The following is a 24,678-nucleotide window of genomic DNA, read 5'->3' as shown; positions in this document are numbered from 1 at the left end:
CATGAAACTTTAGATCAAGTTGTTACTGAACCTCGTAGGTCAACCAGAGTAAGATCCGCACCAGAGTGGTACGGTAATCCTGTTCTTGACGTTATGTTACTGGACCATGACGAACCTATGAACTATGAAGAAGCGATGGTGGGCCCAGATTCCGAAAAATGGCTTGAGCCCATGAAATCTGAGATGGGATCCATGTATGAGAACAAAGTGTGGACTTTGGTTGACTTGCCCGATGATCGGCAGGCCATCGAGAATAAATGGATCTTCAAGAAGAAGACTGACGCTGACGGTAATGTTACTATCTATAAAGCTCGACTTGTTGCAAAAGGTTTTCGACAAGTTCAAGGGGTTGACTACGATGAGACTTTCTCACCCGTAGCGATGCTTAAGTCTGTCTGAATCATGTTAGCAATTGCCGCATTTTATGATTATGAAATTTGGCAAATGGATGTCAAAACTGCATTCCTGAACGGATTTCTGGAAGAAGAGTTGTATATGATGCAACCGTAAGGTTTTGTCGATCCAAAGGGAGCTAACAAAGTGTGCAAGCTCCAGCGATCCATTTATGGACTGGTGCAAGCCTCTCGGAGTTGGAATAAATGTTTTGACAGTGTGATCAAAGCATATGGTTTTATACAGACTTTTGGAGAAGCCTGTATTTACAAGAAAGTGAGTGGGAGCTCTGTAGCATTTCTGATATTATATGTGGATGACATATTATTGATCGGAAATGATATAGAATTTCTTGATAGCATAAAGGGATATTTGAATAAGAGTTTTTCAATGAAGGACCTCGGTGAAGCTGCTTACATATTGAGCATCAAGATCTATAGAGATAGATCAAGACGCTTGATAAGTTTTTTCAATGAGTACATACCTTGACAAGATTTTGAAGTAGTTCAAAATGGAACAGTCAAAGAAAGAGTTCTTGCATGTGTTACAAGGTGTGAAATTGAGTAAGACTCAAAACCCGACCACGGCAGAAGATAGAAAGAGAATGAAAGTCATTCCCTATGCCTCAACCATAGGTTCTATAAAGTATGCCATGCTGTGTACCAGATCTATTGTAGACCCTACACTAAGTTTAGCCAGGAAGTACAATAGTGATCTAGGAGTAGATCACTGGACATCGGTCAAAATTATCCTTAGTGGAATAAGGATATGTTTCTCGATTATGGAGGTGACGAAAGGTTCGTCGTAAAGGGTTATGTCGATGCAAGTTTTGACACTGATCCAGATGACTCTAAGTCTCAATCTGGATACATATTGAAAGTGGGAGCAATTAGCTAGAGTAGCTCCGTGCAGAGCATTGTTGACATAGAAATTTGCAAAATACATCTGGATCTGAATGTGGCAGACCCGTTGACTAAACTTCTCTCACAAGCAAAACATGATCACACCTTAGTACTCTTTGGGTGTTAATCACATAGCGATGTGAACTAGATTATTGACTCTAGTAAACCCTTTGGGTGTTGGTCACATGACGATGTGAACTATGGGTGTTAATCACATGGTGATGTGAACTATTGGTGTTAAATCACATGGCGATGTGAACTAGATTATTGACTCTAGTGCAAGTGGGAGACTGAAGGAAATATGCCCTAGAGGCAATAATAAAGTTATTATTTATTTCCTTATATCATGATAAATGTTTATTATTCATGCTAGAATTGTATTAACTGGAAACATGATACATGTGTGAATACATAGACAAACAGAGTGTCACTAGTATGCCTCTACTTGACTAGCTCGTTAATCAAAGATGGTTATGTTTCCTAGCCATAGACAAAGAGTTGCCATTTGATTAACGGGATCACATCATTAGGAGAATGATGTGATTGACTTGACCCATTCCATTAGCTTAGCACTTGATCGTTTAGTATGTTGCTATTGCTTTCTTCATGACTTATACATGTTCCTATGACTATGAGATTATGCAACTCCCGTTTACCGGAGGAACACTTTGTGTGCTACCAAACGTCACAACGTAACTGGGTGATTATAAAGGTGCTCTACAGGTGTCTCCGAAGGTACTTGTTGGGTTGGCGTAATTCGAGACTAGGATTTGTCACTCCGATTGTCGGAGAGGTATCTCTGGGCCCACTCGGTAATGCACATCACTTAAGCCTTGCAAGCATTGCAACTAATGAGTTAGTTGTGGGATGATGTATTACAGAACGAGTAAAGAGACTTGCCGGTAACGAGATTGAACTAGGTATTGAGATGCCGACGATCGAATCTCGGGCAAGTAACATACCGATGACAAAGGGAACAACGTATGTTGTTATGCGGTTTGACCGATAAAGATCTTCGTAGAATATGTGGGAGCCAATATGAGCATCTAGGTTCCGCTATTGGTTATTGACCGGAGACCTGTCTCCGTCATGTCTATATAGTTCTCGAACATGTAGGGTCCGCACGCTTAAAGTTCGATGACGGTTATATTATGAGTTTATGTGTTTTGATGTACCGAAGGTAGTTTGGAGTCCCGGATGTGATCACGGACATGACGAGGAGTCTCGAAATGGTCGAGACATGAAGATTGATATATTGGACGACTATATTCGGACACCGGAATGGTTCCGGGGGTTATCGGATATATACCGGAGTACCGGGGGGTTACCGGAACCCCCCCGGAGGTTCTTGGGCCTCATGGGCCCAAGTGGTGAAAGAGGAGATGCGGCCAAGGGGCAGCCGCGCGCCCCTCCCCCCAAGTCTGAATTGGACAAGGAGGGGGCGGCGCCCCCCTTTCCTTTCCCCCTCTCTCTCTCCTTCCCTCTCCTCTCCTACTCCAACATGGATGGGGGCGAATCCTACTCCCGGTAGGAGTAGGACTCCTCATGGGCAGCGCCAAGGGTGGCCGGCCCCCTCCCCCTCCTCCACTCCTTTATATACGGGGAGGGAGGTGATACGTCTCCGTCGTATCTACTTTTCCATACACTTTTGCCCTTGTTTTGGACTCTAACTTGCATGATTTGAATGGATCTAACACGGACTGACGCTGTTTTTAGCAGACTTTTCATGGTGTTATTTATGTGCAGAAACAAAAGTTCTCAGAAGGACCTGAAACTTCACGGAACGTCTATTTGGAAATAATAAAAAATCCTTGCAAAATATGAAGACCAGGGGGCCCACACCCTGTCCACGAGGGTGGAGGGCGCGCCCCCTACCTCGTGGGCCCCCTGGAGCTCCTCCGACCTCAACTCCAACTCTATATATTTGCTTTCGGGGAGAAAAAAATCAGAGAGAAGGATTCATCGCGTTTTACGATACGGAGCCGCCGCCAAGCCCTAAAACCTCTCGGGAGGGCTGATCTGGAGTCCGTTCAGGGCTCCGGAGAGGGGGATTCGTCGCCATCGTCATCATCAACCATCCTCCATCACCAATTTCGTGATGCTCACCGCCGTGCGTGAGTAATTCCATCGTAGGCTTGCTGGACGGTGATGGGTTGGATGAGATCTATCATGTAATCGAGTTAGTTTTGTTAGGGTTTGATCCCTAGTATCCACTATGTTCTGAGATTGATGTTGCTATGACTTTGCTATGCTTAATGCTTGTCACTAGGGCCCGAGTGCCATGATTTCAGATCTGAACCTATTATGTTTTCATGAATATATGTGAGTTCTTGATCCTATCTTGCAAGTCTATAGTCACCTACTATGTGTTATGATCCGGCAACCCTGAAGTGACAATAATCGGGACCACTCCCGGTGATGACCATAGTTTGAGGAGTTCATGTATTCACTATGTGTTAATGCTTTGTTTCGGTACTCTATTAAAAGGAGGCCTTAATATCCCTTAGTTTCCGTTAGGACCCCGCTGCCACGGGAGGGTAGGACAAAAGATGCCATGCAAGTTCTTTTCCATAAGCACGTATGACTATATTCGGAATACATGCCTACATCACATTGATGAATTGGAGCTAGTTCTGTGTCACCCTATGTTATGATTGTTACATGATGAACCGCATCCGGCATAATTCTCCATCACCGATCCAATGCCTACGAGCTTTCCACATATTGTTCTTCATTCATTTACTTTTTCGTTGCTACTGTTACAATCACTACAAAATACCAAAAATATTACTTTTGCTACTGTTAGCTTTGTTACCGTTACCACTACTATCATATTACTTTGCTACTAAATACTTTGCTGCAGATACTAAGTTATCCAGGTGTGGTTGAATTGACAACTCAACTGCTAATACTTGAGAATATTCTTTGGCTCTCCTTGTGTCGAATCAATAAATTTGGGTTGAATACTCTACCCTCGAAAACTGTTGCGATCCCCTATACTTGTGGGTTATCAAGACTCTTTTCTAGCGCCGTTGCCGGGGAGCATAGCTCTATTCTTTGAGTCACTTGGGATTTATATCTGCTGTTCACTATGAAGAACTTGAAAGACGCTAAGACAACAATTTATCCCTCAACTATGAGGGGAGGTAAGGAACTACCATCTAGCTCTGCACTTGATTCACCTTCTGTTTTGAGTAAGCTTGCGACACCTAAACCTGCTTCTGCTATTCGTTCTGATATGTCGCACGTTATTGATGATGCCACTTCTGCTATGCATGATACTTATGATGAGACTACTTCTATGCTTGATACTACTATGCCACTTGGTGAATTTCTTGATGAACAAATTGCTAGGGCTAGAGAGAAAGAAATTATTGAAACTGATTATATTGATGAAAGTGATGATGAAGACTTGCCTGTTATTCCTGAGGGTTATGTTTTTGATAAAGAAGCTACTTTAGCTATTTTAGCTTGCAAAGATAGATATGAACTCAAGAGGTTATTAGCTAAATGGAAGCAGCAATCTCTTAATGATAGAATGAAACCTGACCCTGCTTTTGCTACTTCACCTATCTGTGTTACTGATAAGGATTATGAATTCTCTGTTGATCCTGATATAATTACTTTGGTTGAATCTGATCCTTTTCATGGCTATGAATCTGAAACTGTTGTGGCACATCTTACCAAATTAAATGATATAGCCACCCTATTTACTAATGATGAGAGAACCCGCTACCTCTATATCCTTAAAATATTTCCGTTCTCATTAAAGGGTGATGCTAAGATATGGTTTAATTCTCTTAATCCTGGTTGTGTGCGTAGTCCCCAGGATATGATTTATTACTTCTCTGCTAAATATTTCCCTGCTCATAAGAAACAAGCTGCTTTGAGGGGAATATACAATTTTGTGCAAATTGAAGAAGAGGGTCTCCCACAAGCTTGGGGGAGGCTTCTCAAGTTACTTAATGCTTTGCCTGATCATCCTCTTAATAAAAATGAAATACTTTATATCTTTTATAATGGACTAACCGATGCTTCCAGAGATTACCTGGATAGTTGTGCTGGTTCTGTTTTCAGGGAAAGAACAACGGATGAAGCTGAAATTCTATTGAATAATATGTTGACAAATGAAAATAATTGGACACTTCCTAAGCCAGCTCCTAAGCCTATTCCTAAACCAACTCCTAAGAAGAGAGGTGTTCTATTTCTCAGTCCTGAAGATATGCAAGAGGCAAAGAAATCTATGAAAGAAAAAGGTATAAAAGCTGAAGATGTTAAGAATTTACCTCCTATTGAAGAAATACATGGTCTTAATTTACCGCCTGTTGAAGAAACATATGATCTTAATCCTTCACCTATTGAACAAACTCATGGTATTGATAACCCGACACAGGTAGTAAAGGTAAATTCTCTCTATAGATTTGATGAAGGTGACATTCCTCACTATAAGTCTGCTAGACAATGCTTAGAAGAGTTTGATAATTTTATTGTCAAACAAGAAAACTTTAATGCTTATTTTGGTAGACAATTAAAACAAAATGCTTATATGATTGAACACTTGGGTGATTACATGGCTAATGTTAAAGGTGAACTTAAACTCATTAGCTAACATGCTTCTATGGTTACCACTCAAGTAGAACAAGTACTTAAAGCTCAGAATGATTTGCTCAATGAAATGAATAGTAAGAAAAATGATTATTCTGTTAGAGTGGCTACTAGAACTGGTAGAATGACCCAGGAACCTTTGTATCCTGAAGGCCACCCTAGGAGAATTGAACAAGATTCTCAGAGAAATAATATTGATGCACCTAGTCCTTCTAAAAAGAAGAAAAAATGATAGGACTTTGCATGATTCTAGTGAACCTGTTGCTGAAACACCTGAAAATCCAAATGATATTTCTATCTCTGATGCTGAGACACAATCTGGTAATGAACATGAACCTAATGAAAATGCTAATGATGATGCTCAACCTAGTAATGATAATGATGTAGAAATTGAACCTGATGTTGATCTTGATAACCCACAATCAAGGAATCAACGTTATGATAAGAGAGACTTTGTTGCTAGGAAACATGGTAAAGAAAGAGAACCTTGGGTTCAGAAACCCATGCCTTTTCCTCCCAAACCATCCAAGAAAAAGGATGATGAGGATTTTGAGCGCTTTGCTGAAATGATTAGACCTATCTTTTTGCGTATGCGATTAACTGATATGCTCAAAATGAATCCTTATGCTAAGTATATGAAAGAAATTGTCACTAATAAAAGAAATATACCGGAAGCTGAAATTTCCACCATGCTTGCTAATTACACTTTTAAGGGTGGAATACCTAAGAAACTAGGAGATCCAGGAGTACCAACTATACCATGCTCCATTAAAAGAAACTATGTTAAAACTGATTTATGTGATCTTGGAGCCGGTGTTAGTGTTATGCCTCTCTCTTTATATCATAGACTTGACTTGAATAAGTTGACACCTACTGAAATATCTTTGCAAATGGCTGATAAATCAACTGATATACCTGTCGGTATTTGTGAGGATGTGCCTGTTGTGGTTGCAAATGTTACTATTTTAACGGACTTTGTTATTCTTGATATTCCCGAGGACGATAGTATGTCTTTTATTCTTGGAAGACCTTTTTTGAATATTGCAGGGGCTGTTATTGATTGCAACAAAGGCAATGTCACTTTTCATGTTAATGGTAATGAGCATATGGTACACTTTCCGAGGAAACAACCTCAAGTCCACAGTATCAATTCTATTGGAAAAATTCCATCGATTATTTTTGGAGGTTTTGAATTTCCTCTTCCTACTGTCAAGAAGAAATATGATATTCTTATTATCAGGGATGTGCATATCCCCGTTGAGGTAACATAGTGTTATTCGAAATTTCTCCGGTTCCATGTTAGTCGGAATGAGTTTGTTAACAAGACTTGATCAACCTTGTTAGTGGATTCCTTTTGATGAGCATGAGATGGATGAAACTAGAAGGCACAACCTTCTGTACCCTCTTTCTACTTTCTGTTATTTAGTTGAAATAAAGTAAAAATAGTATTTCCCGGTCTGTTTTCTGATTTATCCGTGCAATATAAAAATACCCCGAAAATAAAAGTTCTCCAAATGCCCTGAAAATGGAATATGATTTTTTCTGAAATATTTGAGAATATCTGGCACTAAGAACACAGCAGGGGGAGCAAGCACCTGGCCACGAGGGTCCAGGGCGCGCCCCCTTGCCTCGTGGGCCCATGGTGGCTCCCCTCCACTTATTTCTGCACCCACACACTTCTTCCTCCCAAAAAAATCACTATCCAGCTCAAGCACGAGTTCTAGCTCATTTTGCTGCGATTTTCGATCTCCTTGCTCAAAGCACCTCTCACAAAACTGCTTGGGGAGATTGTTCCTTGGTATGTGACTCCTCCATTGGTCCAATTAGTTTTTGTTCTAGTGCTTTATTCATTGCAAATTTGTGCTGCCTAGGTGACCATGTTCTTGAGCTTGCATGTCAAATTTATATGGTTCCAAGTAGTTCTAATGCATGATATAGTCTCTAGGCACTTGTAGGAGTAGTTGCTATCAATTTTGTTGAGCTTGGTTCACTTTTATTTGAAGTTACTAAAAATTTCAGAATTTTTCAGAAAATAATGAAGAGATTTTTGAGGGGCTCATTGAGCCGAAGCTCGAAGGAAAAGCAAAGTGAAGAAGCACAGAGGCCCAAATATAATTTACCTCGCACCACGGAGGTCCGGCCGTGTGAATGGCCTTCCAATGATTTCTTGAGTGCAGCCGGGATTTATGATGATTTTTATGAATTGGCTGAGAATGCACGCCTCACCGACTTCCTCCGCGACCAACGCGAACAGTATCTCTTACTCACCAATACTTTTGTGCAAAAATTCTACTATTATCCTAAGGAATCACCTCCTTCAGTAGAGTTTCATTTATATGATGTGGTTAAGAAGATGCCACTAGATGAATTTTGCAAGGTTTGCAAAATACCTTTTGAGGGTAGTTTAGAGGAACCACATTGTAAAGATGTGGACGAGTTTATTGACACTATTACTGTGGGGGGAAACCAGGAAGGTTTCCGATGCAAGAATCACTAGCATACATTTTCCTGTTTTACGCTACTTTGCCATATTTGCTAGTCGTTGCTTAATTGGTCGCGGAAACTGTGGAAACCTTAGTGTTCCTGATATTATCGTTTTGTTCCATGGTTTATTCTGCGATAACACTATTAGTATGGGCGGTATTATTGCCAAACGGTTAAGTCTGAACCGTACAAAGGGCCCCGTCTTTGGAGGTATTTATGCTTCACGCCTTGCTGCACATTATAACATACCTATTAGGCACTATGAAAAAGAAGAAAAATTGTTGCCCCTTGCTTATTTAGATTATAAGAGTATGGTAGCGCATGACTTTTGTTAAGAATAGGGAAGGAGCGCTTAAATACAAATTGTTCTTTGATAAACATCACCCTGAGACTATTACCTTGCCTGCTCCCTCCTTGTTTAATTTGTCTGCAGGTCCGTATCTCGTTCCGTTCGCAGCCATTCACGCCTACCGGAACCCTACACCAGCCACGGAGCCGGAACCACAATTTGAACCTCCACGACAGTCTAATTACCAGTGGTATCCGGAGATGATTTCCAACCAGTGGCAGTCAGAGTCTTCTTCATCTCAGTACGACCCCGGCTACAACTATGGATATCCGCCAGGCCATCCGTGGCCATAAACCAACTTAGGCCAAAAGCCTAAGCTTGGGGGAGTACGTATTTCTCACCGACATTACATTTATGTTCACAAACACTCATTGCTAGATGTCGGTGCTCATACTCTTTCACTGTAATATCCATGCTAGTTTATTTTCTTTTTCTCCCTTTCTTCTTGTGTGTTTAATAAACTTTAAGAAAAACAAAAAAATAGTAATAGCTTTTAGTTAGTTTACTTTTCTTGCTGTAGTAGTAATAATTAAAAAGAAAACCAAAAAAGATTTCATGTTCTTCTTTTGCTTGTTGGGAGCTTTCCCGTGTAAATAGTTTTATTTCTTTTCTTTTCTTTGGGGGTCGATAGGAGAAGACCATGATTAAACTGTTGAGGTGGCTCTTATATGCATTATTGTTGATTTAACCAAGAGCCCATATTGCCTTGTCTTCTCCTGTTTATTGAATGCTCTTATATGCATTATTGTTGATTTAACCAATGCACGTGCACTCTCATTATTTTTATATTGTTCGGTCGTGCAAGTGAAAGGCAATTATGACGATATATGATGGACTAACTGAGATGATAAAAGCTGGTATGAACTCGACCTCTCTTGTTTTTGTAAATATGATGAGTTCATCGTTCCTGATTCAGCCTATTATAAATAAACATGTTTGCAATGACAATCAGAGATCAAAGTTGCTTGTGCCATGCTTGATTAGCTATGAGTTATAATGGTTTACCTTGCGTGCCAACATGCTGTTAAAATGGTTGTGATGTGGTATAGTGGGGTGGTATCCTCCTTTGAATGATTTAAGTGACTCGACTTGGCACATGTTCACACATGTAGTTGAAACAAATCAACATAGCCTTCACGATATTTATGTTCATGGTGGATTATATCCTACTCATGCTCGTACTCAATGTTTATTAATTTTAATGCATGTTCATGACTGTTGTCACTCTCTAGTTGGTCGCTTCCCAGTATTTTGCTAGCCTTCACTTGTACTAAGCGGGAATACTGCTTGTGCATCCAATCCCTTAAACCCCAAAGTTATTCCATATGAGTCCACTATACCTTCCTATATACCGTTCCAAGTAAATAAACATTCTGTTTTGTATGCTCGAATATATCATGTATCAACTAGGGTTATCCGTATCTTCCATGCTAGGCGGGTTATTCTCAAGAGGAGTGGACTCCGCTCCTCATTCACGAGAAAATGGCTGGTCACCGGGATGCCCAGTCCCATTCTTTATGCAAACTAAATCAAAATAATTGCAAACAAAACTCCCCCTGGGACTGTTGCTAGTTGGAGACACTCGTTGTTTCGAGCAAGTCATGGATTGATGCTTGTTGGTGGAGGGGGAGTATAAACTTTACCATTCTGTTTGGGAACCGCCTATAATGTGTGTAGCATGGAAGATATCGCCATCTCTTGGTTGTTATGTTGACAATGAAAGTATGCCGCTCAAAATATTATTTATCTCTATTTCAAAACCGAGCTCTGGCACCTCTGCAAATCCCTGCTTCCCTCTGCGAAGGGCCTATCTATTTACTTTTATGTTGAGTCATCACCCTCTTATTAAAAAGCACTAGCTGGAGAGCGCAGCTGTCATTTGCATCCATTACTATTAATTTATATTGGGTATGACTATGACTGGATCTCTTTTACCATGAATTACAATGTCTAGTCAGTCCTTGATCTTTAAAGGTGCTCTGCATTTATGTTTTGCGGTCTCAGAAAGGGCTAGCGAGATATCATCTTGTTATATCATATTATGATTGTTTTGAGAAAGTGTTGTCATCCGAGATTTATTATTATCGCTCGCTAGTTGATTATGCCATTGATATGAGTAAACATGAGACCTGAGAGTTATTGCAAATGTGGTTAGTCATAATCTTTGCTGAAAACTTGAATGCTGGCTTTACATATTTACAACAACAAGAGCAAACAGAGTTTGTAAAAGTTTTTCTTTATCACTTTCAGTTTATCAACTGAATTGCTTGAGGACAAGCAAAGGTTTAAGCTTGGGGGAGTTGATACGTCTCCGTCGTATCTACTTTTCCATACACTTTTGCCCTTGTTTTGGACTCTAAATTGCATGATTTGAATGGAACTAACCCGGACTGACGCTGTTTTCAGCAGACTTTCCATGGTGTTATTTATGTGCAGAAACAAAAGTTCTCGGAATGACCTGAAACGTCATGGAACGTCTATTTGGAAATAATAAAAAATCCTTGCAAAAGATGAAGACCAGGGGGCCCACACCCTGTCCACGAGGGTGGAGGGCGCGCCTGCCCCCCTAGGGCGCACCCCCTACCTCGTGGGCCCCCTGGAGCTCCTCCGACCTCAACTCCAACTCTATATATTTGCTTTCGGGGAGAAAAACAATCAGAGAGAAGGATTCATCGCGTTTTACGATACGGAGCCGCCGCCAAGCCCTAAAACCTCTCGGGAGGGCTGATCTGGAGTCCGTTCGGGGCTCCGGAGACGGGGATTCGTCACCATCGTCATCATCAACCATCCTCCATCACCAATTTCATGATGCTCACCGCCATGCGTGAGTAATTCCATCGTAGGCTTGCTGGACGGTGATGGGTTGGATGAGATCTATCATGTAATCGAGTTAGTTTTGTTAGGGTTTGATCCCTAGTATCCACTATGTTCTGAGATTGATGTTGCTATGACTTTGCTATGCTTAATGCTTGTCACTAGGGCCCGAGTGCCATGATTTGAGATCTGAACCTATTATGTTTTCATGAATATATGTGAGTTCTTGATCCTATCTTGCAAGTCTATAGTCACCTACTATGTGTTATGATCTGGCAACCCCGAAGTGACAATATTCGGGACCACTCCCGATGATGACCATAGTTTGAGGAGTCCATGTATTCACTATGTGTTAATGCTTTGTTCCGGTACTCTATTAAAAGGAGGCCTTAATATCCCTTAGTTTCTGTTAGGACCCCGCTGCCACGGGAGGGTAGGACAAAAGATGTCATGCAAGTTCTTTTCCATAAGCATGTATGACTATATTCGGAATACATGCCTACATTACATTGATGAATTGGAGCTAGTTCTGTGTCACCCTATGTTATGATTGTTACATGATGAACCGCATCCGGCATAATTCTCCATCACCGATCCAATGCCTACGAGCTTTCCACATATTGTTCTTCGTTCATTTACTTTTCCGTTACTACTGTTACAATCACTACAAAATACCAAAAATATTACTTTTGCTACTGTTACCTTTGTTACCGTTACCACTACTATCATATTACTTTGCTACTAAATACTTTGCTGCAGATACTAAGTTATCCAGGTGTGGTTGAATTGACAACTCAACTGCTAATACTTGAGAATATTCTTTGGCTCCCCTTGTGTCGAATCAATAAATTTGGGTTGAATACTCTACCCTCGAAAACTGTTGCGATCCCCTATACTTGTGGGTTATCAGGAGGCACCCCCTAGAGACACAACAATTGATCCCTTGGATCTCTTAGCCGTGTGCGGTGCCCCCCTCCACCATAATCCACCCCGGTCATATCATAGCGGTGCTTAGGCGAAGCCCTGCGTCGGTAGAACATCATCATCGTCACCATGCCGTCGTGCTGACGGAACTCTCCCTCAAAGCTCGGATAGATCGGAGTTCGTGGGACGTCATCGAGTTGAACGTGTGCTGAACTCGGAGGTGCCGTGCGTTTGGTACTTGATCGGTCGGATCGTGAAGACATACGACTACATCAACCACGTTGTGCTAACGCTTCCGCTTTCGGCGTACGAGGGTACGTGGACACACTCTCCCCTCTCGTTGCTATGCATCACCATGATCTTGTGTGTGCGTAGGATTTTTTTTGAAATTACTACGTTCCCCAACACCGCGCACCGCCGAGCTCCTGATCCCGAACGATGATGTCGTGGCCATCGACGCCGACCCCGACCGTGCCGAGCGGCTTGCACTTGGACTTGCGCGCTTCCCCGTCCGAATCCACATCGTGGCGTGCACAGACTTCCGGCGCCCCCCGAGGCCGGCGCCCCCGCCGTCTCCGCCCGGGGACGAGGCGGGCCACGACCAAGACTCCCCTCCCTCCCCAGTGGCCGGAGCGCCATGACTTCCCACCTGCGGGTTCCAGCTCGCAGCACCCCTCCCGGCGCCGTGGTGGTCACCGGCGCCATCGCCGCCGTGCCCATGCTCCACCACCCAGCCGCTCCTGGAAAGGCATTCTTGGCCCCCACCCTGATGCGGTCCCTGACGTCAACCGTGTTCCTGCCTTGCTGCGATTGGGTGCCCCTCCCCTTTCGGCAGTGCGGGCCCTGAGACCATCATCACCCCCTGCTGCTGACCGCCAGGCGGGACCCACGCTGCTGCTTCGGGCTGGGGAGGAGCGCGGAGACCAGCCCATTTCAAATTGTGGCGACGTGGTCTCCCCCCGTCCCCATCCCAGCCCCCGCCCTGTCGACGCGTGCCTTGATCCGCGCGACATGACCCCGGCCCCACCTCCTGAGGATACCAACTAGGACGACTCGGTCTTCCCCGCCCAACGGGCTGCTGCCAGCGCCCCACCTCTGGCTTCGGATGACCCCACGCTGCCGCGCGCAGCCTCGGATCCCCCGCCCTTCGCGCATGGCGCTGTCGGCGCTACCTGCCAAGCGTCTGGCCCATCTCTGTGCGCTGACATCCCATATGTCGACACCCACGACCGAGCCGTGCAGCCTCCTCTCGACAGCCGCTGCGGTGGGTCCAGCCCCGCCAGGTGCATGCTGGCCACCCCATTGGCTGCCGATCAGGATGCCCGCCCTGTGGTTGACAGCGACTCCACCATGCAGGCCAATCAGCACGCTGTGGACCATGCAACCCCTGGCCTCGTTTCTGGACGTGATTTCCGTCCACCCCCAGCATGTGCTTCCCACCCCGCCTCCGCGCCGATGCAGGAACGCGGTCCCACCCAACTTCACCCCCAGGCGCAGCTTTAGGATCGCGAAGGCTGACCGCGGTTTAGATTCGGAAATGAAGGCTAAGCGCATGCTGCTTAGGCGCCTTGGGCTCATTGAGAGTGACGACGCTCCCATCTCCAATGACATGCTGAGCAAATATGCCCACATCTTCGAGCGACCTCTTGCGGAGGACATGTTGGAAGCCTTCGCGGATTTCTATGGTTGGCAGGTACCAAGCTTCTCAAACCCCGAGACCTGCCCCGAGCGGGCCCCGCCGCGCCTAGTCGAGGCGTAGCCGTCCTTGCGGTCTTGCTACAACGCCCCCTCCCCCCCATGGATTGTAACCTCAAAATTATGTTTTGGAACGTGCGAGGCTTAAACTCCGATGCTAAATGCTCGGCTGTGCGCAGTGTGATCTCCACTGCATCCCATTCCATTGTATGCCTCCAGGAGACGAAACTCGCCCATATCTCGGACCCCCTCGTCCTCGACACTCTTGGCCCACAGTTCGAGGATTTCTACTTCCTGCCGGCAACCGGCACCCGCGGCGTCATCCTCCTTGCCTGGCGGCGATCTGAGGCCTCCATTTCTAACCCATTGATTGGCGAGAACCATATCACGGCACTGGTCACCCCCCCTAACAGCATGAACCACTGGTGGTTAACTGGTGTGTATGGTCCACAGGACGACAATGCTAAACTCGACCTCCTCGCTGATCTCCAAGACGTGCGCGCCTCCCGCATCGGTCCTTGGCTTCTCGGAGGCGATTTTAACATGATCACCTCCACGGAGGATAAAAACAACTCGAACCTTAACCACCGTGTCATGAGCAGGTTCAGACGGTTCATTGCCGATGAGGAGCTCCGTGACATGTACCTTCATGGCCGCCGCTACACTTGGTCAAGCGAGCGCGACTCCCCTACGCTCGTGCGAAATGACCGTGTTCTTTGCACCTCCGGTTGGGAGATCGAGCACCCACACTGCCTGCTACGCTGCCTCACTTCCGCTGCTTCTGATCACTGCCCTCTGGTCATCGACTGCGCCGCGCGCCCGCCCGGGGCTAGGCGGTTCCATTTTGAGCGTTTGTGGCCAAAAATGAAGGCTTCCAAGATGCAGTTCACGAGGGATGGAATGCTCTACCTCCCGACCCCGACCCCTTCCGGCGACTCGTCTCCCGTCTCAAGAACACTGGTAGGCACCTCCAACGCTGGAGCGCCCGTACCATTGGAAACGTGTCCCTCCAGCTCATGGTGGCGCGAGAGATCATTCCGCGTCTCGACGCCGCCCAGGATCTGCGACCCCTCTCCTCCGGCGAAGCCTGGCTCCGGCGCAGGCTCAAGGCCTCCTACCTCGGACTTGCCTCCCTCGAGCGTACGATTGCACGACAGCGCGTGCGCCTAGCTTGGCTCCGCAGTGATGACGCTTCCGTGCCCGCGCTCAAGGTGCACGCCTCGCATCGCAAGCAACGCACCTACATGGCCTCCGTGCAAGTTGGCGACCGGGTGATCTCAGACCACGAGGGCATGGCCAAGGCGGCCTACGACCACTTCACCACCATCCTTGGCACCGACACCAGGCGCGAATTCACACTGGATCTGACCAGCTTCCACGTCAATTCCTTCGACCTCCTGGACCTCGAGGCCCCTTTCTCTGAAGACGAAATTTGGCGAGCCGTGAAAAGCCTCCCAACGGGGAAGGCGCCTGGCCCCGATGGCTTCACCTCCGAGTTCCTACGCGCCTGCTGGGACATCATCAAGAAGGATATTTGTGATGCCTTCGACAAGCTATACACCATGAGTGGGCGCGGCTTCCAAAAGCTCAACGAGGCCCTCCTCACGCTGATCCCCAAGAGACAAGATGCCGCCTCCCTCTCGGACTACCGGCCCATAAGTCTCATCCACTTGATCTCTAAGCTTTTCACCAAAGTGCTAGCCTTGCGTCTCGCTCCAAGGCTTAGCTCGATGATTTCCACGAACCAAAGCACGTTCATCGCTGGACGGTGCATCCACGACAACTTTCTTCTCGTCCAACGAACTGCGCGCCTCCTCCATAACCTCAAGACCCCGCGCATGCTTCTCAAGCTTGACATCGTCCGAGCCTTCGATTCTGTCTCGTGGCCCTTCCTGCTTCAGGTCCTGCAGCACCTAGGCTTCGGCCACCGTTGGCGTGACTGGATCTCGATCCTTCTCTCCACCGCGTCGACACGGGTCATGACCAATGGCCACCCTGGCCCTCCCATCAACCACGCTTGCGGCCTCAGACAGGGAGACCCCATCTCCCCCATGTTGTTCACCATTGTCATTGACGTCCTGAACTCGCTCCTCCTCCGGGCGATCGACACTGGCCTCCTGCAGCGCCTCACGACGCGCCATGTGGCCTCGAGCATTTCGCTCTACGCGGACGACGTCGTCATCTTCTGCCACCCCGACAGCCACGACATTGCCACCGTGCGCGAGCTCCTTCGTATGTTTGGGGTGGCCTCGGGGCTCCGCACCAACTTCGATAAATGCTCCGCAACACCGATCCAATGCAGTGATGACCACATTGACACGATCAGGGCTGAGATGCAATGTCCGATCAAGCATTTCCCTATCCAATACCTTGGGCTGCCGCTCTCCATCCGCAAGCCACCAACCTCGAGCCTTCTTCCAGTCGTCCACAAGCTCGAGAAGAAGCTTTCCACTTGGCGCGCTTCCCTTCTCTCGAAAGGTGACAGGCTTGCCTTGGTCCGCCATGTCCTTTGCGCGATCCCAACACACTTCCTCATCGCCATCGTGTTCAACAAGTCGATCCTCAAACGGGTCAATCGGATCATCCGGAGCTTCCTTTGGGCCGGCACCAAGGACGCGACCGGCGGAAAGTGCCTCGTTAACTGGCCGAAAGTTTGCAGACCCATCTCCCTCGGTGGGCTAGGCATCCGCGATCTACACCGCACCGGAATCGCTCTTCGTACGAGATGGCTTTGGTTGCAACGCACAGACCCCTCCAGACCCTGGAACCGCCTTCATATCCCGCACGAAGTCGACGTCACCGCCATTTTCAGGGCGTCCACCACCTGGCGCATTGGCAACGGCACCAGCTACAAATTCTGGAGCGACCACTGGATCGATGGGAGATCGGTGGCTGAGATTGCCCCCCTCGTGCACTCGCTTGTGCCTCGACGCCAACGAAAATCTCGCACCGTTAGCGAGGCCATACACCTCAGGTCCTGGGTTCATGACATCCGAGGAGCACTAGGCCCAGCGGCCCTGCTACAGTACGTTGACCTTTGGCGGCAGGTCCGGCATGTCGAGCTCTCGGCCACCCCCGACACCCTTACTTGGAGATGGACGGCATCTGGCCTCTACTCGGCCAGCTCCTGCTATGGGTCCTGCGGTGACGATCACTGGAAACTCACGTGGAAGCCATGGGCACCTCTTCGCATCAAGTTCTTCATGTGGCTCGCGATGCAAGAGCGCTGCTGGACGATGGACCGCCTTCTCCGACACGGCCTCTCTGACAACAACATGTGTGCCCTTTGCGACCAAGAGCCCGAGACCATGCAGCACCTCCTTGCGGGCTGCTCCTTCTCCAGGCAGATTTGGCACGAGATCCTGGCTTGGGCACGAGCTCCTACTAGCCTTCCCGATGGCAACACCCCCTTCCAAACTTGGTGGGCAGCCTCTATAAACCATGCGTCCACCCCCGCTCGCAAAGGCCTCGCTTCCATCATCATCCTTACTGCTTGGGAGATTTGGAAACACCGCAATGGTTGTGTCTTCGACCATGATCGGCCATCCCTCTCCCACCTCACCACAGCCATCAAAGACGAGGCGCGCCTTTGGGTCAAGGCCGGCGCTGCCGGGATTAGCAGCCCCTTGTTCTGTCTGCTCCACCGCCCGCGATCATGCCTCTAGCGTACATGGCTTGCGTGTGGTTGTAACCTCTTGCTGTAAACTCTTCTTCTATCAATGCAAAGATACGCAGCTTGCGTATTCGCGAAAAAAGCAGTTGTTCTCACGTCTACACTCTTTCATGCTCATGATAGTTTTTCTCAACCATGTGATAACATAGTAGACACTAGACATGTGACCTTACTACGGGTGGGTCCTGTCCTGCCCATGATGGATCGCATGATTTTAGGTTCTCACTTATTGTGTATGAGACTCATATCCCTCTTTGAAATCTTTGAGCATAGTGCATAGGTTTTGTATTCTACATTTTTCAGGAACTGTATTCAGTAACGGAGCTAGAGTTGACACTCTCGAATGACTTCGATATAACTTCGTGTTTTATCGGTACTCTTTCGTTGTTCTTGTCCTTTTTCAGTTCATTCGATTTGAAATACTTGGTTCGGTTGATCTTGGTCAAAAATAATCAGGTCGCTCCCTTAGGAAAACAAAAACCATGTTATCAAGTTGTGTGCAGCGGCACGATGTCCGTCGCTGTGCAGCGATTAGGAGCTGTTGGTGCATATGCGTCAGGAAGTCCAGCAGACAACAACGTAGCAACGATCGGACAACGTCTCCAAACATCATTATTTACACACAGACCACGTTTCCAAGTTGAGGAATCATATGGTTCTGATCACTGAAGATGGATGCCGGCACGTGCATCGGGTCAGCTGTTCATTTTTTAGAGACCCTGAAACTTCTGAAGCAGGAGAGAACAAAAAGAAACAGGTCCAGAGCCAGTAGCACACACAATACAAAATCCACTTTACTGATTATTTACAACCTAATACCAATCAACCAGCCACGATCCACGAGCAATCGCATCCAAGCCAGCTAGTAGGAGTACGTACGTATCTGATGCCTGATGGACCGATCGGAGAGAGATTATTGGGAGGCTGCTGCTAGTGCTAGGCTAGGCGTCGAGGTCGGCGGCCTTGAGGTGGAGGTTGGTGCGCGCGAAGGCGTAGAGCCTGGCCATCTCGTCGCCGTCGACGAGGCCGTTGCGGTTGGCGTCGGCGTCCCGCAGCGCCTCCCTGGCCTTCCACCAGGCGAACCACAGGTCCAGGCTGCGCAGCGCCTCCCGCAGCTCCTCCCGGCTGATCCGCCCGTCCCCGTCCGCGTCGAACTGCGCCAGCCACGCCCGGAACTCCTCCACCGTCGTCTCCTGCGGCAGCGCCCTGTAGTCGTACCGCATGAACGCCATCCTCCTCGATCTTTCTACTCTGTTTTTTTGCTCTCGCACGCAGACGGTGCGTACGTGTTTGCTCCTCCGTCCCCGCGGTTGATGCCCATCTATATATACCCGAGATCCATGGCGGTAACTACGTCTACATGCTTTCGCGGGCACTCCGGTTGCCTCACGTTTCGGCGCACGTTTGATGCGTTGTTAGGCGAGGCCAATCGGTAAAGATATCGGCTGCTTTTTCGAAAGCCGGCCAGTCTATCATCAGATTCGATGCTTGCTCGAAGAACATGGCAGCCTGGTGACTTCATCCGTGCATGCCCGATGCTTCCTCCAAGAACTTGGAATCGGATGCCTTTGACTTCAACGGCACGTACATTTTTGCTGCGGACGCATGCAGTGATTATTCTATACTGTAGTAGCGTTGTAGCGTTGCTCGTGCCCGATTGCTTGGTCCACCAAGCAAAAAGATCACAAGAGATTAGTCCACCGAGCGATCGTGTTGAACTCATGCGGCGATGACACACCAGCCAGGTGCTGGGTTATATCATATTGTCAGTCGTGACCAACCTGATCAGCATTCTCTGTATCTTGTCTAGAAGATAAGATGGGACTTCTTCAAAAATTAATATTGTTCATTTTTTTTTAATATTGCTCTAAGCTTCCTTCCGAGAAGCAACAAATACGGTCAATGCTTAGCCATTAGGTAAAGCGTAAGCGTCAGTCAATAGTTTCAGCCGATCGGAAGTTGATACCGCCATGTGTACCAGTGTGCGACGTCCGAACCACGTAAGACTGTGACGTCGGCTGTCTAGCCATTGCGAAACCAGCGGGTGGCCGCTGGCAATCCAATGGCATGGAAGCCCATCGCGCTGCAAGACATCGTGCACTACTTGCAAAAGAAAATCCCGTTGTAAGGACGTGAATATTCAGCGAACGTCAGATTTTTAGGCTTGACAAATCGAGCGTTTTTTCGTGATAGGTTGTGTTCACCGAGGATGTCAAGTTTAGTTGGCATGCATGACACATTTGCCTCGGTTCATTTTTTTTAAAGAAAATTACGGTGCTTGCGAAACTAAATTTGCCATTCTCATGCCTATATAAATTGCCATGAAAAACGTTTGTTTTGTCGTGTCTAAAAACCCAACGTCAGATTTTTAGCATTTCTGTTGTAATATTGTTTTGGACAACTAATCCATTTTCCGCTGCTGTTGGATATATAAAATAGAATGAAATACAGCTAGATGTTGTTTTTCCTTTTGACATCGCACTAGCGGTTGTTAGACTAAACAAGATTAGAGAAAGTACGTACTACAATATTGATGATTATTTAAGCTCCCTAGGTTTCGCATGTGGCGGATCAAGGGAGCTGTCTTCGAGACAAGTAGCGCAAAACCAATGGCAAAAACTACTATATCCACCTTGCATATTCCAAAACTTTGCTGTCACCTCGTCTGGCTAGACCTGAATAGTTTTGAAACCTAACCACTTTTATTATGTTTAACGGCGGTTAGCCCCTTGAACAGCAACTTTTGTTGCATGGTTCGTGGACAAGTTGGCAGTATGGATAGGAAACTGCAAAAGTATATTGAAAGCAAGACCAAGACTCACTTTTCTCCTTTTACTTTATCTGCGAGTCGGCTAGCAAGACCAAGACTTCAGTAGTATGATCTTTACACTGTACTATCTGAATGTGTTCTTCCCACTAAGAAGAAAGCACGAGTATTACTTATGTCCAAGACACAAGGGCATGGCGACTCAAAGGAAAAAAAAAAGACACAAGAGCATGGACAGAGCTGCACAGTGCACACAACAGTGGCATCTTTTGCTTCCTCCAAATGTACGAAGCATCCAAGATATTTACTCACAGTGGTGCACTATTTTGCTACGTGACACTGGAAGACTGGTCGGGTACCAACTGATTGTTACTTTTTTGAATATAAGAGATACCAACTGGTTGTTACAAAGATATATTGGATAAATTGAGGTAAAAGAAAGATGTAATGGAGAAAAAATAATAAAGAAAAGACTTGCGGGAGACTCGCTAGTGATTCCTTTTAAAGAGGAACCCGGTCCTTTCTTTGGCTTTAGCACAGGCATAAACATAGCTCGTCCTTGCTCCCAAGCAATGTATCCCACCACCCCCTCCGACGCGTACGACAGGTTCAGCAACGGACCTCCGCCCACGGCGCCGCCGCCGCAGCAGCAGCCCACGTACAACCACGCCATGAACCAGAGCCACCACGCCCGCCCCGCCGCCGGGCTGGCGCGCTGGTCCACCGGCCTCTTCCACTGCATGGACGACCCCGGAAACTGTAAGTGGCCTCTGTTCCCCTCTTGCTCAGTTCAGAGTTTCAGACTTCAGAGCCGAGAGCTAGAGTGCTAGATAGTTCTTAGTAGCAATGGTCGCCCATGGCCGCTCAGTTGAGTTTATCCGTGTCTTTCGTGAAGGTCTCATCACCTGCCTGTGCCCCTGCATCACGTTCGGGCAGATCGCTGACATCGTGGACAGAGGAACCTGCTGTGAGTTCTTTCTTCCTCTCCTCCCCCCATTTATTCAGCTTCTTCTTCTTCTTCTTCTTCTAGCTCGGTAGATCCACCGGCTATGTTTGACGTATGAGAGATTGGCTTGCTGGTGCAGCGTGCGCCGGGAGCGGGGCGGCCTACGCGGCCATCTGCGCGACGACGGGGATGGGGTGCCTCTACTCGTGCGTCTACCGCACCAAGATGCGGGCGCACTACGACCTGGACGAGGGGGAGTGCCCGGACTTCCTCGTGCATTGGTGCTGCGAGCTCTGCGCGCTCTGCCAGGAGTACCGGGAGCTCAAGAACCGCGGCTTCGACATGGGGATCGGCTGGGACGCCAACATGGAGCGCCGGAACCGGGGCGTCACCGGCGGGCAGGTCATGGGGGCGCCGGCCACGCCCGTCGGCATGATGAGGTAAATAGGTGACGCCCGCGAAATCTCCGGTGATTTTCACGCGTCATGCTCCCCTCCCATCCCCTGTGCCATTTCTCCTTGTGTTGTTCTGGCTTGGAGATCGTTCGATACTTCGATTGACTGTTTTTCTAGCGGCGTGTGTATTGTCTACTAGTTTGCTTGATGTACCGAATTCTGTTGATTCTATGTAAAAATTTGTGGCGTGTTCACGACTTATGCAAGCGGTGATGTATTTGATGATTGCTCTAGAAGTAGATAAACAACCTAAGGTGATTTTTTTAAACCGCATTTCCTTTCCTCTTACCTGTCGAGACGACCTCTTGTGCAAAGGTCTTATTGACTACACTAGCAATGTGCCCATGTGTTGCAATGGATCCAAAATAGAATAATACATGTTCACAAACTTGAAAGAAAAACACTCTAGTTTGGCGTATATATCACTAAAAATATACTCGTATTAGGTTTCACTCAAAATATATTCCTTGTGGCTGTTTGGATGAGGTGGCGTATATATCACTAAAAATATACTCGTATTAGGTTTCACTCAAAATATATTTCTTGTGGCTGTTTGGATGAGGTGGGGGAGGGATGTGGTTGATTGGTTTCAAGATACTAAGGGGTTTCTGCAAAATGACGAATGATAGACGCACCATCATCATCAACTGAGTCTTTTATAGGAGTAGAGAAATGCAATGTCAATGCTAAAGTTTTTCTTTTAGCGAAACACCGAGCCCAATAGAGAGGCACGCAAATGTGCGCCACCACCGCGCAGAAGGCTAGTTGAGCTTAACCCCGGTGTATTAGAGGTGCTCTAGTGGTCAATTGCTTGTGCCCGAAATGGCTGAAGCCTACTGCTGAACTCTACCAGCGCAAAACCCATTCCAAGTCTTAACACTAACCCCTGCACCAAGACATGCGCACATTCTAAAATCGAAAGGCGAAATTAAGGACGAAGCAGGCGGTGTGCATGGTTAAAGGTTAATTTATTCTTAGTAGTTCAATTGTTACTAGTGATGAAAGCACGCTGTCGCGCTGACAGCGGAGGATTTCTCCGCCATGCTGGCCGCATTGTTACATTTGCTGTCAGGCTGATCTCAGCTCCGATATGATGATGTAATAATCCTAACAAAACATGTACTCCCTCCGTCCGCGAATAAGTATACTTCTAGTTTTTGTCTTAGGTCAAAGTTTTAAAACTTTGACCAACTTTATAGGAAAAAATACTAGCATTTATGACACTAAATTAATTTTACTAGATCCATTTTCAAATGTACTTTCATAATATACCAATTTAATGTCATATATGCTATTTCTCTTTTGTATATAGTTGGTCAAAAATTTAAAACTTTGACTTAAGACAAAAGGTAGAAGTACACTTATTCGCGGACGTAGGGAGTACTAGTGAACAAAAAGGACGAGTCCACGAGGCACGCCATGTCAAAACAGTTTCACAGGGCCCACGAAGCAGCCTGCGAAGAAGGATCGTCTTCCCGGGAAATGTTTTTTTTCTCTAGGACTCCTTTTTATTGCAAAGTCTTCTTCTGGTAGCAAACTCAAACGCTCTCTGATGAACAGTAAAATTTGGATCATTTTTCCTGAAAAATATATAAATATTCTAAGTTTTTGTGTGGCAAACTTGAGTGCTTGCAAAGTTTCATCATGGAAAGACATCCCTGGAAGTCCTGGTAAAAAAATAAAATCGTCACTCCAAAATGCTTTCGAAAATATCATTTTTGAAATATCGTTTTTCTTTTGCCATGACTTCCACGAATGTCATGCCACGATGAAATTTTGCAAGTACTCAAAACATTTATCGATGTTTGAACTATTTGTTTAGATTTTACTGTTCATCGAGGGCCATTTGAGCTCGTGAGCAAATAGTCCCCCCCCCCTTCCCTTTTTATTTTGATTTTTTGTGAAAGTATATTTTTATTTTCATCATCTAATAATGGTAGTCGTTCGGGGGTCTCATTGCTCCGATAGAGCCTCGAGCGTTCACCGCTGGACAGCATGCCTCACATGCCGTGGGGGCTTCACCTTCGAGCAAATTCAGTGCCATAGTCTCATTTGCATTGCACGAGCTCAAAAAACCACTTTGGTGCACTGCTCCAGTGAGCACTATATTTGAAATAGTGCATGGTATTTTGTTTTTTTTTGAAATGGTACGCAATTCTTTGCGTATTCGGGGAAAAATCATTTTTTTGTAGCTCACGTGTTACTCATTTCACCATCAAATTTTAATCATGTAACTTGTATCCATATGAACATGTAGAATTGCTTTTGAATTTTTTTTAAAACTTCAAAAATGTGTTTTTTGAACTATTCAAAATAAAGTGATCCAATGCACCCGTGTTCCAAAAATCCGCTTTGGATCGAGCTCGCGTTTGCCTGGCCGTTGAACGCTCTGAACCCCACAACAGAAGCAATGAGTGAAGCGAAAAGCCATGTGGCCGACTGGTTTACATCGCCCGATCTCCTGTTTGTCTCAACCCCACAACCCGAGCATATTTTTCCTTTTTAGAAACACAACACGAGCACAATGAGTGAAGCGAAAAGCCATGTGGCCGACTGGCCGGGCCATGGGATCCCATGACACGATGCGGGCACGACATGGCCGGACAGTAGCAAAACTGGGCCAGCTGAGCTGACACCACCGCGTCCATCATCAATAATCGTGTACGGGCCG

At 46.6% G+C, this 24,678-nt stretch overlaps 2 protein-coding genes across 2 annotated transcripts; one reads left to right on the top strand and one right to left on the bottom strand.

Moving 5' to 3' along the window:
* Positions 1–18,617: 18,617 nt before the first annotated feature.
* On the bottom strand, positions 18,618–19,133 carry LOC123141853 (probable calcium-binding protein CML17). The gene has a single exon (XM_044560919.1). It carries the CDS (start codon positions 19,069–19,071, stop codon positions 18,781–18,783), a length of 291 nt encoding a protein of 96 aa, XP_044416854.1. The 5' UTR covers positions 19,072–19,133; the 3' UTR covers positions 18,618–18,780.
* Positions 19,134–21,129: 1,996 nt separating this feature from the next.
* On the top strand, positions 21,130–22,208 carry LOC123141852 (cell number regulator 1). The gene is made up of 3 exons (XM_044560917.1): positions 21,130–21,365; positions 21,502–21,573; positions 21,692–22,208. The coding sequence occupies exons 1-3, from the start codon at positions 21,179–21,181 to the stop codon at positions 21,994–21,996; spliced, it is 564 nt and encodes a 187-aa protein (XP_044416852.1). The 5' UTR covers positions 21,130–21,178; the 3' UTR covers positions 21,997–22,208.
* The last annotated feature ends 2,470 nt before the right edge of the window (positions 22,209–24,678 follow it).

This window comes from Triticum aestivum, chromosome 6D (genome assembly GCF_018294505.1).
Source record: "Triticum aestivum cultivar Chinese Spring chromosome 6D, IWGSC CS RefSeq v2.1, whole genome shotgun sequence".
Classification (NCBI taxonomy): domain Eukaryota; kingdom Viridiplantae; phylum Streptophyta; class Magnoliopsida; order Poales; family Poaceae; genus Triticum; species Triticum aestivum.
This window is presented reverse-complemented; position numbering and strand designations above follow the sequence as displayed.